This window comes from Rhipicephalus sanguineus, chromosome 4 (assembly GCF_013339695.2).
Source record: "Rhipicephalus sanguineus isolate Rsan-2018 chromosome 4, BIME_Rsan_1.4, whole genome shotgun sequence".
Taxonomy (NCBI): Eukaryota; Metazoa; Arthropoda; class Arachnida; order Ixodida; family Ixodidae; genus Rhipicephalus; species Rhipicephalus sanguineus.
The window spans coordinates 35,923,459-35,936,828 of record NC_051179.1 but is presented as its reverse complement, the minus strand read 5'-3'; the positions used below and the strand labels follow the sequence as shown (position 1 = coordinate 35,936,828).

Below are 13,370 nucleotides of genomic sequence, written 5' to 3'. Positions count from 1 at the left end.
ATAAAAAACCATCACCGGTAAGATGAGCACGTAGCACGCCATATTCAGACACTGTGGTCACAACCATGCATAGCCACGCAAGCCTGATATTTTCCAAGTAAGACGGAGGTCCTAGCTATACTACCTAAATAAGGTTCTGGCTCAGATTTCAACTGAAGTAGGAAAGCTTGTGGCAACAGGAACACAGGGCGAATAGGACAAACCTAAGATGTATGTTCGATACCTGGCCGTGACATCCCCATTCATTTCAGTGGGGGCAAAATGAAAAAACAACCATGTGCTTATGTTTAGGTACGCGTTAAGGAAACCCAGGTGGTCGAAGTTATTGTGAATTTTTCCCACTACAGCACACCTTATAATCATATTGTGGTTTCGGGATTTAAAACCCCAGGATGTAGTCACTTTATTTATTATAAGACTAATTAAACAATTAATTATTAACTATGTTGCTAAGAACTTGAGGTGAACGCACTCTACCTGTGCCCGTACAGATACGATCATCAGCCTGTCCCATCTGCTGCAATTGTACTGATACTATTTCACTCATGCTTTAGATATAAATCTAGATAGAGATGCATGTAACATTTGTACGCAGCAGTGAGCTGATCACTCCATGTCATAATATCACAAGAGGGTCCACCATGTTATTTTGCTCATAAGAGCATGCCTTAAATCGAAACGTCGGCCCACATTTATGGTGCTAGAGTTGAGAATGTGCTAATCCTGCGGTGCTTTTTGTTGCTATTCAAGTGCCAAGCTAGCGGCTATTATGGCACAGAAATGCAATTCGCCTACCACTCATATGTGAATCACTTTTGTCAGGGTAGTCACAATGTAGTCGTCTATCTGGCATATAAAGGATTCATTAATGTGAAAGTGCATCAGAAGATTATCCTACAGTAAACATGAACAAAAGCATTTTGGAGAAAGGATGGGGAAAAAAATTCGTTCAATAAGAGTTTTTATGGTGACATTGAAAACCTTAAAGGGGTACTGACACAAAATTTCGCGGCCGAGATAGCCTGCTGGATCGATTCCCGTGTACGTGCGTGTACCATCTGCAAAATATCGACAGCGAATAAAGCTTGGAAGGTATTTTATATGAATTTTGAAGTTCGCGAGCGCGATCCAGCATTATAGGCCGTACCTAGTGCATTGACACCCTCGGAGGTGACCCGAGGTGACCCCCCTACTTCCCCTACGTAACCGTTGTAGCCGGTACAAGTTATAATTACGTCATAGTCGCCATTTCTGTTTTGACGCGCTTCCCGATGAATCGCTCCTCGCCAGCGGGTCAAACCTGAAGTGATTCGCCACGTCGAAAGTTCCTTCCATCCCCGCCGCAAGAAAATCGACGCCATCAGACGACGATGAGCCCGACAACGACAGACCGCGCGGATATGTGTCACTGTTCTGTGTGCTCACGTGACCGAGCGTTTCACTCGCTAGGTGGTGATAGTTGCACCCGGCGGCTTGTCGTTTTTCGAGCTCTGTGAAACCGAAACTGAGGCTGCGTCGGTAATGAGGAGCTTGTAATTAATTATCTGTCGTGCGCTGCAGCGAACGATGTGCCATGTTATGAATAACAGGCCCCCAGCAACACACTGCAGTAAAAAAACTCGGGGCGAAAATTTTTGTGTCAGGACTCCTTTAATCACAAAAATCAACAAAAATTGTGTTGAGCCCAACATGCACATCGAAGTAAAGTTTAAAGGAACCAACAAATCATATAGCAATTTCTTTATTAGTTTTGCTGTACATTGAAACTGACATAAATATGATTGTTCATGGTCAGATAAAAACAACATATATGACAAATATGATAATGAACATGACGAAGTAGTGGTGTTCGTTCACACACACATTTTACAGAAAGATAGTGAACAAAATGCCTACAGATGCGCACTAACATTTTCTTTTTGTGCTTTAGAGACGGTGTTCCGGAAAACAAATGTGATGTTTTCTTCTGCAGCAACCAGGTGAGGGTCCTGTAAATACCAAAAAATGGGAAACAATGGTTAACATGAGAATCTTAATTTTTGTCAAAAACTGGAAATTTCTGAGCATCCACACTAACAGTGAACAAAACTCACAATGTTTTAACTTGGAATGTACCATATGTTCTTCTCATTCTCATGAAGACATCTCACACACATTACGCTTTAAGAAGCATGACTGAAGCTCTTTATAAACTTCTCAAACTTTGTCAAATGTTCGATACTTATGAGCACTTATAGCTGGCTGCTTGTTGCTAATACGCTTCGGCAATTTTTACGGTTCACTTTTCTTGGGTGCTCTTTTGAGTACGCTTTCATAGGTTTGAACTTCACTATTTACGCATGTGTTCTTAATGTTTACTACATAAATTTTATTTATGTAAGTTAGTCAAAGGCCCACCAGCTCAATGGCTCACAAGGGGGCCTTGAGTGGTAATATTAAACACACAAGCAAACAAATTATTGCTATGGTGTTCGGTTTCCTTGACACCAAATCTTCTAAGTCACTTCCGAGACTAACAAAAAAAAGAAGACTACCGTATTTACTCGAATCTAATCCTATGTTTTTTTCGAAAAAACGATGTGCGAAAGTGGGGGGTAGGCTTAGATTCGAGTACAATGAATAGGTTTTTTTCTTTTCTGGCCTTGTGACTTTCGGGGATCGGCTTAGAATCGGGGCCGGCCTAGATTCGAGTAAATACGGTACTTATCGCAGTTTCTGGTGCACCCACCTGCAAAAAATGCTCGCCAATTGGCGCCACAATGTGTTCCCACCGCAACAAGTCGCTCATGCCAAGCTTCTGTAATGGGATAAAACAAAAAGCAGGTGCAATGGCCTTGCATTAGGTTTTGCAAGGAACGCAGCTCATTCACTCTTGAGAAGAGCTGTACGTCTGTGCTGTAAAGGAGTTCTCAAAGATTGCAGAACATCTTTTAAATCGCTGTGCAGTGAGAGAAGTCTGGTGTTGCCAAAATAACAGCAATTTTAAATCAATTAAAAAACACTATTTGCAAACTTTGAACTTAGAAATGTAGATGGTAGTATACCTTGGACAGCAAGGAAACAAAAATAAAAAAAAAACACTGTTACCAAAATACTTGAAAAACGCCCAAACACAACCTTTTGTTGCATTCCGTCACCCACCCTGAGCATGGTATCATTATCGCGAAGTGAAAGAAAAACACACGTAACACAAAGGTCACTTCACTCAAAATACACAAAAAATCATTACCGAAAAATCACCAAAAAACACACATACAAAAATCTAACACACAACATCAATTTACACAAACGCCTAAACATAGGCATTAAGGCTCTCTATGAAGAGGTTCACACAATGACCTGCATAAAGCAGAGCTTTAGAAACAGTCTTGTTTCAATGCATTCAGATTTCTGCCGAAATGCTACGTAGCTTCATGACAACGCAACATGTACAGTAAAACCTCGGTGATACGATCACGGCTCGTACAAATTTCGGGGTGATACAAATTTTTCTCTTGTCCCGGCCAAGGCCCATTAGCCTGCAATGTATTGAAGTACGGTTGTTGCAAACCGATTTGCACCCCGTGGCATTTGATACGAACGTACGCTAGCGCACAGGTACGAACAGGTGCTGCCCGCGCTATCGCGAGCAGCACCTGTTCCACGTTTTCCATTTTCCATGTTTTCTGGTGATATGAATATTTTTGGTAACCCCGCGAGATTCGTATCACCGAGGTTTTACTGTAGTGCCATGAAGCTGCACCACACCCGATCAAAAAAAAAAAAAGTCACACTGCAGTGAAGAAATGTAATGAGGCAAAATTTGCAAACAATCATCACCCCTGTTTTATTTAATCCTGACGTTCAAATTTAAGATGCGGGAAGCACACGCAAAAATGTGACATTTCCTGGCTCCCGTGTGATTATCACTAGAGGTAAGCAACTGAATTGTGTGACGCCAGAGTTGGATAAATCACTCATTGTACAGAACAGACAAAAAATTCTTGAACACGTGATTTCGCTGGAGCCAACAATTCGACAAGCGGTCTTGTCTTCTTCAAGGGTGCAACTGTTCAAAAATTGTTTTATCTCTTCGAGCTTCCATCTTCCCCTGAATTTCTACCTCATTTGGATTTTCATTATACAGTGCTGACACACTTGTACCAAAAGTAGGCTGACCGTGTGCATAGAGAACGCACCTTTCTGATGATGCTGTGAGTTGTTGCGCTGCCCAGTTGAGATGAACGCTTGGGTGTGTCACTTGGCTCTGCTACAGCATCAGCTCGGGCGTGACTGCCAGAAAAATCGTCGTCTGTTTCCTCCACACTGTCGCACCTACAACTCAGCAGCTTGTGAGTCGAGCTAGTGGTTTCATCATCGAGCGTGAACAGATCCTGCAACATTATTTAGAGATGTATAGCACTACAGGCAAGAGCTGACGAACTGGTTACGATGAAAACGCAAAGAATTTTATACGGGGAGCTTATTGTCCCGCACGAATCGATGCCACGCTGTGTATAGAAAAACAAATTTCTTTTCGTGACGGGATACCAAAATTTAACTTCAGGATATTATAGGTAAAACAAGATACAGTTGAAACTCTATCTAACGATGTGATGAGGATGCTCGAATCATTTCATTAAATCGGGAATTTTGTAAAATCGAGAAAGCGATTTTTCGATCCTTCAAAATCTAAAATAGCAACGTAGGGAAACCCGAAGCTACAACGGCATTGTTTTCACTAGCAAGCCACACTTGCACGTCTGAAAAGGCCGTGAAGGCTGGTTCGAGAGCAGCTTAGACATAGGGAATTGGCTGCATTGCCATGCCCTGGCGATGCAGGCCACGTAGATGGTCACATGAGGCTAATGACAGGACACCGACATGCGATTACGCGCAAAACTATTGCAGAGATCGTGCAAGCAGGTCGAGTGAGAAAGAACAACCGCCGCCGCCGCCTCTAGTATCATCGATATGCAAGAGCGCCACTGACTGCCGAGTCCGTTGTTTCCGTGCATGGCCGTGGCATGCAGCCACGTCAAACTAAAGCTAGGGCCATAACAAGGGCGCGGAGATGTTTTATCACAACAGCGTTAGAGAGCAAAGAAAGACCTATCTGGGTCAAAATTAGAAGGAAGTCGCCGCTTTTTCACTCACTTACTTCAGAAAAATTCGTTAAATCGAGTTTAGTGGCTAAATTAGTTTAACTTGAGTCGATGATAACACTGAACCCTATGGGTATTTGCCGAGAAATGGAAATTTTTTCGTTATATCGTGAACTTCATAAAATTGTGTTTTGTTAGATTGAGTTTTAACTGTATACAACAAAGAACTTCACTTTGCCTGACGGCAAATGAAGTTACCCAGTTGTTATATAACGATTGCCAAATGTCAGAGAAAAATTCTGAAGCTTTATGTTCCAAAACCATAACGGGACCTGCCATAGATGGGGATTGCAGATTAATTTTGACTACCTCGGGTTTTTTAACCCTTTATTGCCTGAATTATGAAAGCGCCGAAGAAAAAAAATTCTTTTTCGTTTTTCAGCTTTAAATAGCAACCTTACAACTAAATCAGCAGTTGTATTATCTAAAATGCAGCTTTAATGCATACTTTTAGGTATGTCGCGAATTCGCGACAACCGGCACTTAAGCCAGTAGTAGCTCAATATGTTCAGTGCAACGCAAGTATGGCATCGCCGCATCAATGAAGCGGATCTCTTCACGGCGACGTAACTTGGCGTCGTCATTGTTGTTAAATGCAAGTTTGACTTTATTGCCTCCTACCAATCACGTGACATCGTGTCGGCCACCATGTGTGCCCTAGTATGTGCCCAGTATAGCCGACTTCTTGGGAGCCGACAGAATGACATGAAGGTGACGGCACCGAGAAATAGATTTAGCTCAGCACGAAACAGAGCGAGTCCTTTGTTCGGATTTTTCTGCGTCGCAAACAGATTGCTCTGCTGAACGATGTGTTCCGTGAAGGTGTCATAAACAAATCCTTGAAATATTGAATAGGAGCTCGGACAGTGTCACATTGAGGATCAGCGGTTTTCCAGTGTGGCATTTCCCGCTGTTCTTGACAGTCTTTTTTTTTCACCGCACTGCATGTTTTAGAGAGGCACTAGCTTGGCTGGTCTACCACATCTTCGTCTTCATCCTCACTGCTCGATGAAGACACTCGTGCTTGTGAATAAGGATCGAGATCGACATCGTCGTCTTCGCTGTCACTGAAACAGCTGTCGTCACTTTTATCTTCAGGAGGCAAGCGCGTGCGAAGCCTTTTTTTCCATAAAATGAGCAGAAGTCCATCATGAACTTGTCATACCGGCAGTCGTCATTGACTGACTCAAATGCCGGATGTCGCGAATTCGCGACATACCACAGAAGCGAGGATAGTGCAAGAAATAACGTACTTCAAAACAACGTGATATATCGTGTGCAACCTCTTGTGTGCGTGCACATCGAAAAAATTTTATAGGAGATGGAACTTATGTCCATCGGGCAGAAAACAACGAAGACGTGAGAGCTGTTGCACGTGCTTCGCGCTCTCCGGCAAGTGATACACAACACTGGGTTCCAGATTGCAATACCTGACATGCAATGACGCTAGATGTCTCGTGCGGAAAGCTACGTTCGCCGCAAATACGTGACAGCCACCGGTGAAGGCATGAACGCGTTTCGTGTGTTACTTAATCGGCGTCTTTCGGTATGTCGCGAATTCGCGACAACCGGCAGTAAAGGGTTAATGTGTACCTAAATCTAAGTACATGGGAGCATTTATTTCACCCTGGTTTTGGGACGTTAAACCCAAGATATTATTATTATATTACATTTATTTCACCAGCTCGAAATGCGGCTGCCGTGGCTAGGAATGGAACCACATCCTTGAGCATAGAAACACCATAGCCACTAAGCTATCACGATGGGTAATCATCAGATAAACAGTCAATCGTTGGAACATTGTTTCTTACGTTGTGTCCTTGCTGATTACGCTAATTCCCATCAGCACTATGCCTGTCTGAACACACTTCCGCAGCTCCTGTAGTTGATCTTAAAGGCATACTGACACCATTTTTCAAAGCTGAGTGTACTTCATCAAACAAATCTCCTGTATACAGAGACCACTGTAAGCAAGTGTGAAGCTCAGTATACGCTGATCAGATATTTTATCTTGATATTAAGGTCAGTTTTCGCATGGTGCACCTACTGACATCAACACTATAGTCAGGAACAACTTTAGAAGGCAGCGGCATTTTCTCCTCAAAGGTGGATGCACACGAGCCTCCACTAATAGGCGCGCACTTCAAGTGACGTCATGAGCCGGACGGCCGGTGGCCCCGCCCACGGAGAACATGCCTAACATGGCCGCCTGGAAATATTTCTTTAGTCACGGAGGCAATTTGCTGCTGCGCTTCGGTCATCTGGGCGGGGCCTCTCCTGTCTTCTAAAGTTGTACACGACTATACTGTGGTGTCAGGCTGCAGTGTCTATTCTGGTGACCACGCACAACTACGGTTAGTGGTGATGACATCAGGTACCAAGCACACAATATAACTGCTTGCGCATCACCAAAAACATTCAAAATGGCCACTCGTGCATCACCAACAGTGCCACGCAGCGGAGCGGCCGTAGAAATGTCACAATATCTTGTGCGACCAGGTGATGGGAAGCTTTTAACGTCTCGTCACGCCAGGGCACAGTAGGAACCGAAACTAGGTTGTTGTAATGAATTTTTCAGAGTGCACTCTTGCTTACCAGTACATTTTCTAGGCTCTTGAGAGCTTGATCTTTCATTTGGTGCAAAAAGACGACAGCTGAATATTTTTCTATCAGTACCCCTTTTAAGTAAAGCACAAAAAAATGACAACACAGAGGAACGAGAAAGACAGGACAACGCGTGTCTTCTTCATTCCTTTCCGTTCTTGTTTCTTTGCGCTTTACTTCAAGATGCACGTATACCAACTCGCTCAACTGTCCTTGTTAGTCCTGTAGTTGAGTTCACCGATGCTGTCCTTGGATACGAGCACACTAATCACCTTCAGGTCTTCGAGGGAAAACTTGGCTCTCTTTCCATCCTTCTTGTTCTCTAGAACAGCTCCGCTGAGTTCCTGTTTTGTCACTTGCCGCTGGAAGATCTTCTCTTCGATGGTGCCCTGTTGAAATCGAAAATGGGAAGCAGCAGTGGATTTCAGTGATTTCAGTCGTTTGCCCAAGCCTCGCATATAAAAAGCAGAGGCTGCTACACACTTTCATGCATGGTACTAACATAGAGCACAGCAATATAAAGTGAACACATTACAGCAGCCATTTTGAGAGGATGCAAGAATCTTTGATGCCTTCTTCATACTTTAAATTGAGAGAATGAATTATCATACACGATACATTATTTGTTATATTAGACAATGTTTGCTAAATAAACATACTCCAGCTGAAACAGTGTTTAGTATAAGTTCTACTATAAACACTGGTGTAGCCAGGTGGGGTTGGGCTGTTCAACGACCCCCCTCCCCAAAATATTTTTAATTTTGCATTTGTACATATGCACGCACACATACGCATGCACACGTAAAAGATGGTTGCATTCCTCCCCAGAAAAAATGCTACATATACAACATCATTAACATTATCAGTTATCCCAAGTAAAGAAATGCCATCATTGTGCTTTACACAAGACAACAAAAAATGCCAGTTCCCATTGCTGGTAGCAGTAGTATACTTGAAAAGCTGTAAGTTTCGAAACAACAAAGTTTAAGAATTATTTCAGATACTGCACCAAGGGTTATCTTATACATGCTATGCACTTTGATAAAGAAGTCTACAGTGAGTGAATTATGTAAGAAGCCTCAGTTAATATTTCCAGTTCAGCAAATGACACAATAATGGTGAAGTGCACTTCCTCAAAGTGATGCTAAATTTCCCTTAACGTCAGGATACTGCCCACAATAAGCAGGACTTTATAAGCTTACAAGCAAACTGTTTTCAAAAGCAACGCAGGCAACGGCTAACCGTGGTCAGGAGTCTGTAAATGGAAACGTGACGAGATTGGCCGTCCCTCCAAACACGTGCCATGGCTTGCAGGTCGTTTGCAGGGTTCCAGTCTACGTCATACAAAACAATACGACTGGCTCCCACAAGGTTCAGCCCAACACCGCCTGCCTTACAGCTGAGCAGGAACACAACTGCAAACAAGGGTTGAACATAACACGTTGGTCAGGAATGGATCGCCGACTGGGCAAAATATGACATCCCCGCAGAGAGTTTTGAACGTATAGCTGCAGCATGTGAACCAATGTTCAACTTGTTCCATAGTCGTGCAACATAAACAGACACAGAAATGATGCGAACTGTCTGTTTACACACAGACTCTCAACTCAAAGTAAACACATACATACTTATAAATCAGAACGTCACTATATACAAGAATGACCATAAAACTAAAGATTAGGAGAAACAACCTATCATGAAAATCTTGTCATATTTAGTTGCAATGCTCTTTTCAACAACACTAATTTTCAATACTTATTCTACCCGCACAAACATGTTTTTCTCCCTAGTAAAAAAGACCTCCATCGCTTCACAAGTGTCCAAGAGTGAACGCTCATGCTGTCAAAGAATTTTGCAGAATGATGCAGCTTCGGTTTTGTCTTTGTCGGTATTCTGGTCTTTGTCGGTATTGCTGGCCCTCTAGGCATTGACACCATAAGAAACATGACGTAACATGGTACACTTCAAAGTGTACTGCACATACAGCAGTTTGAATGTGGAGAGTTAAATCGCTCGACAAGCTCCAAGCGCTGTGTCGATGACGTCGACCCATCCAGCCTCAAGAACGGATATCCTTTCTGCATGCACACATCTTCAAGGATGTCCAGAGTCTGGAAAGAAGGATGGGGAACATCAGCAACAGTGGAAGATAAAAAGAAAGAAGACGGTGAGAGGATGCATCTACGGGTATGACAAGGCATATGGATGCACACGTTATAGCGTTCTTCCAACAAAAGCCTTCGTACCTCCACCAAGGCTGAATTGGTAAAACACTGAAAGCATTAGGTACTACTTGTTATGTGTCTGGCTCCCACAGGTAGCAAATTGTCTTTTCAGTGACTTTCACTTCCCATTTTCTTTGCTATTTACGCATTTCAGTAAAAATACTGTTTATTTGCCTCAGACTTTCCTTAGTTTCATTGTATGTTATCTTTGTTTGGTTGTTGCTAACAAAAAAATGTCAGGCCTGCAGGGAACACGGCAGCACAGTTGCAGAGAAAACGGGAGGAGCGGTTTTTCTAGAGCCCGTCGTAAACTCCCTTGGGACGACTACTGCAAGTGCAGTTGCAAGGTACCCACTACGCCATAAAAAATCATAATATTGCGAAGTAGGGAAGTACTCACTATGCCACTGTTCGTCATTTTATGGAGATGCGAGGTGCCCATGACTCGTCTGTGAGACATTATGTGCACCTTGTTGATGCTGTGGCAGTTGATGAGGAATTATGGCTGAGCCTTTCGTAATGGGTACGAAGCTTTAAACGATCCACGCATTACACAATTCGCATTGTGTGACACCTGGTTTTATTTCACTCTTCTACCATACTATAATACATCTGTTAACATGATTCCTTGCCTGATATGACCTCTCTATAGGGTCTTCAAGTTTCAAGCACTGGCATGACTCTGTGGTAGAATACTTGACTGCCACGCAGAGTGCCTGAGGTCAAATCCCACTCGAACCCTTGGTTTTTTTTTCTCATTGTATGCAATAGCTGTTACGGACACCAGCGGTGGTGGATAACTATGCCACCAAATTCGGCTGTTGTTCTGATTTCATAACAGCTTTCGCTGAAAAAGTCAAGCCCCTCGGCTTCCACAACCCTTGTCACTTTTGTCTTATATACATAGCAAATGCTACAAAGCGTTGCAATCGCTAAAGTAACACTAAGTCACCTTTGTGAAGTTAGAGACCAGGACTATCCTCTCCCGAGGCAGGGAGGTCCATAGAGAATGAAGCATGGCAGCCAAAACCATGAGTTTTCCAGAGCCCGATTCAAGGTCCATCGTCATCGGATTGAATTCAGGAGGGAGGACTCTGCGAGCTTCGGCATGTAGAGCGGCCTGCCAAATCAGAGCAAACATTACCATGCAAGCCACGAAACAATGAAATTTCGTCAGATCTAGAATATAAATGTTCTAGCTATATTACAATCTCTGAAAGTGGTAGTAACCCCTCATCACCGATTCTGTGTTGTAAATAAGAAAGTGTGAAAAAGCTTGCTTTTATCTATGTTTCTCTCTTTTTTTTCGTATAATAACACTCATAACTGAGTCTTCACCGTGTACTGCAAGTCAATTTCTAGAAACTAGCAGTGAATGTTGCAGAAATTAAGGGTGTGCGTAGTTTCAGACAATAAATTCATGTGGCAACAAAGTTTGTTAACCCTTTGTAGGTTTGCCTATATTTTTACACGATGATATAAAAACCGGCTGTGGTATATTGATATAAACTACAAAAAAATAGTACAAAACAAATTTCATCAAAATCAAGCCAGTAGTTTACTGAAAAAATGTGGGACATATATGTCCCACTGGGTACTTGGTATTGGGTATGGGTATATGCGATGAAATGGCCGAAGCAAGTGGCACAGAGTATCACTTCTCAAGTTGCGCTGAGGAAAATTATGCGGACCTGATTTCCAGCAGTAGAACACCACCTGCACCTGCGCCTCTTGTGAGCCTTCATAGCGCTGTGGTCTATTCCTGTAAAGCTTACTTCACCGCATGCACCAACTATTTTTTTTCTCCATTTGCCTGTCCTTGCTTTGGCGATCGAAATTGTTGAGTACGGCTGTTGCCCATGAATATCTTCCTACTTTTCAGGAGGTGTATGATATGAAGAAAAAATATTTCCACGCACCAATATCCGCAGTTACACTGAAGGATGAGCGTGGTAATTTTGCAGGGGATTATGTTTCGATGCATTTATCGGTCAAGTTATTGCGCAAGTTTACGAAAACACGTGATGACTGGACGCTAAAATGGCCTCTCTGAAAAACCAGACAAAGAGGAAATTATCCGGCATTTTGATTGGTAGGTTCTTTCTCTCTGAAGAAGAGGAAGATTCAGAAGCTATCATAAAAAGGTTGATTGAAATTAAACGCCACTGTAACACTACTTCTGCCCTTCGAAAGCGTGGTAAAAGAATTTTCCTCGAGATTATGAAGACTAATGTCAGACATGAGTGACATAGCGTTGTGCTAATTGCAACGGGTGAGGGGGTAGAAAATTTTTTCTGCAGACGGAAAAGTGGGACATTGAGTGAGTCGACTCATGAGTCCGTTAGCGTATAATTAAATTTTTCGATCAGGATGTCAATCCACCTAAATGCCGATATCTCGCATAATCGATGGTCTACGATACACATTTTGATCTCTTACCTTCACATATGAGTTATCAGTGACTGCAATCCAGTGAGGACATTTTTATTGAAAGATACGACTCACATGAGATATTTTTATCAAGAACTTCCTCTGAAAAATTTTGCGGGGGGGTGGGGGAGGAGGAGGAGGAGGAGATCAAGGAAGGCATGCCTATGATCAATAAATGTTGAGCTGCCATATGAACGATAGTGCGTTGAAATATCTGTGAGTAGAAGGGAGTATCAACGTGAGCAGTGATAAGGTTGATAGTAATGTTGAAGTTGAGTAGTTATCACCATAGGATGGCAAACAAATTTGGAGCTCACTCAGACTCACTCAAGAAACATATTTTGTGCTTAGGACTCACTCAGACTGAGACTCACCGAAATTTTCCTCAACCGGACTCACTCGGACTCGGACTCACCAAAATATCACTCACCCGGACTCACTCAGACGGACTCACGGCTCGATCTGAGACTGTGTGAGTCTGAGTGAGACGACTTATGAGTGAGTTTGCCGACCTATGATCATGTGTAAAAAGTCAGAGTTGCAATATGCAAAACAAAGAATCTCACCAAGCCTGCGTCGTCGTCCTTGTCGGCAAATTCCTGGGACGCAACAAGTAAGGGATGGTTGCAGAGTTTCCGAAGAGCCAGAATGCAAGCCAGGTGGCAATTGGCATCAGTCGACAGATAACTGCTTAGGCAAGCTCGCACCATGTTTGTTTTCAGCATGTTTTGGTAGAGTGCTAGTTGAAGTGGTTGCGGGCGGCAGAAGACAACACACTCAACTGGAAAAAAAGAAACGCACCACATGTAAGGAAATATGAGCAAGGGCAAGCACCTGCATGCGATACCAGTATACATTTTGACAGAAGAGACTTTAGTTAATCACTTTGATCAATGCGTATAACGTACATGTACATGAATCCACGTATATACAACAAGAGTTCAACTGAAGCTGCATTTCCAGAACT

At 42.9% G+C, this 13,370-nt stretch overlaps 1 protein-coding gene across 1 annotated transcript in view; it reads right to left on the bottom strand.

Annotated features, from left to right (window-relative positions):
- Positions 1-1,731: 1,731 nt before the first annotated feature.
- LOC119389782 (DNA repair and recombination protein RAD54B) overlaps positions 1,732-13,370 on the bottom strand; it is a 39,112-nt gene continuing 27,473 nt past the window's right edge. Inside the window, exons 16-23 of the mRNA XM_037657171.2 lie at positions 12,970-13,184; positions 10,926-11,093; positions 9,733-9,859; positions 8,991-9,163; positions 8,021-8,137; positions 4,179-4,373; positions 2,729-2,797; positions 1,732-1,988 (exon numbers count right to left, since the gene is read on the bottom strand). Of these exons, the coding sequence (XP_037513099.1) occupies positions 1,893-1,988; positions 2,729-2,797; positions 4,179-4,373; positions 8,021-8,137; positions 8,991-9,163; positions 9,733-9,859; positions 10,926-11,093; positions 12,970-13,184 (1,160 nt within the window). The 3' untranslated portion in view covers positions 1,732-1,892. The remainder of the gene's footprint in view (positions 1,989-2,728; positions 2,798-4,178; positions 4,374-8,020; positions 8,138-8,990; positions 9,164-9,732; positions 9,860-10,925; positions 11,094-12,969; positions 13,185-13,370) is intronic.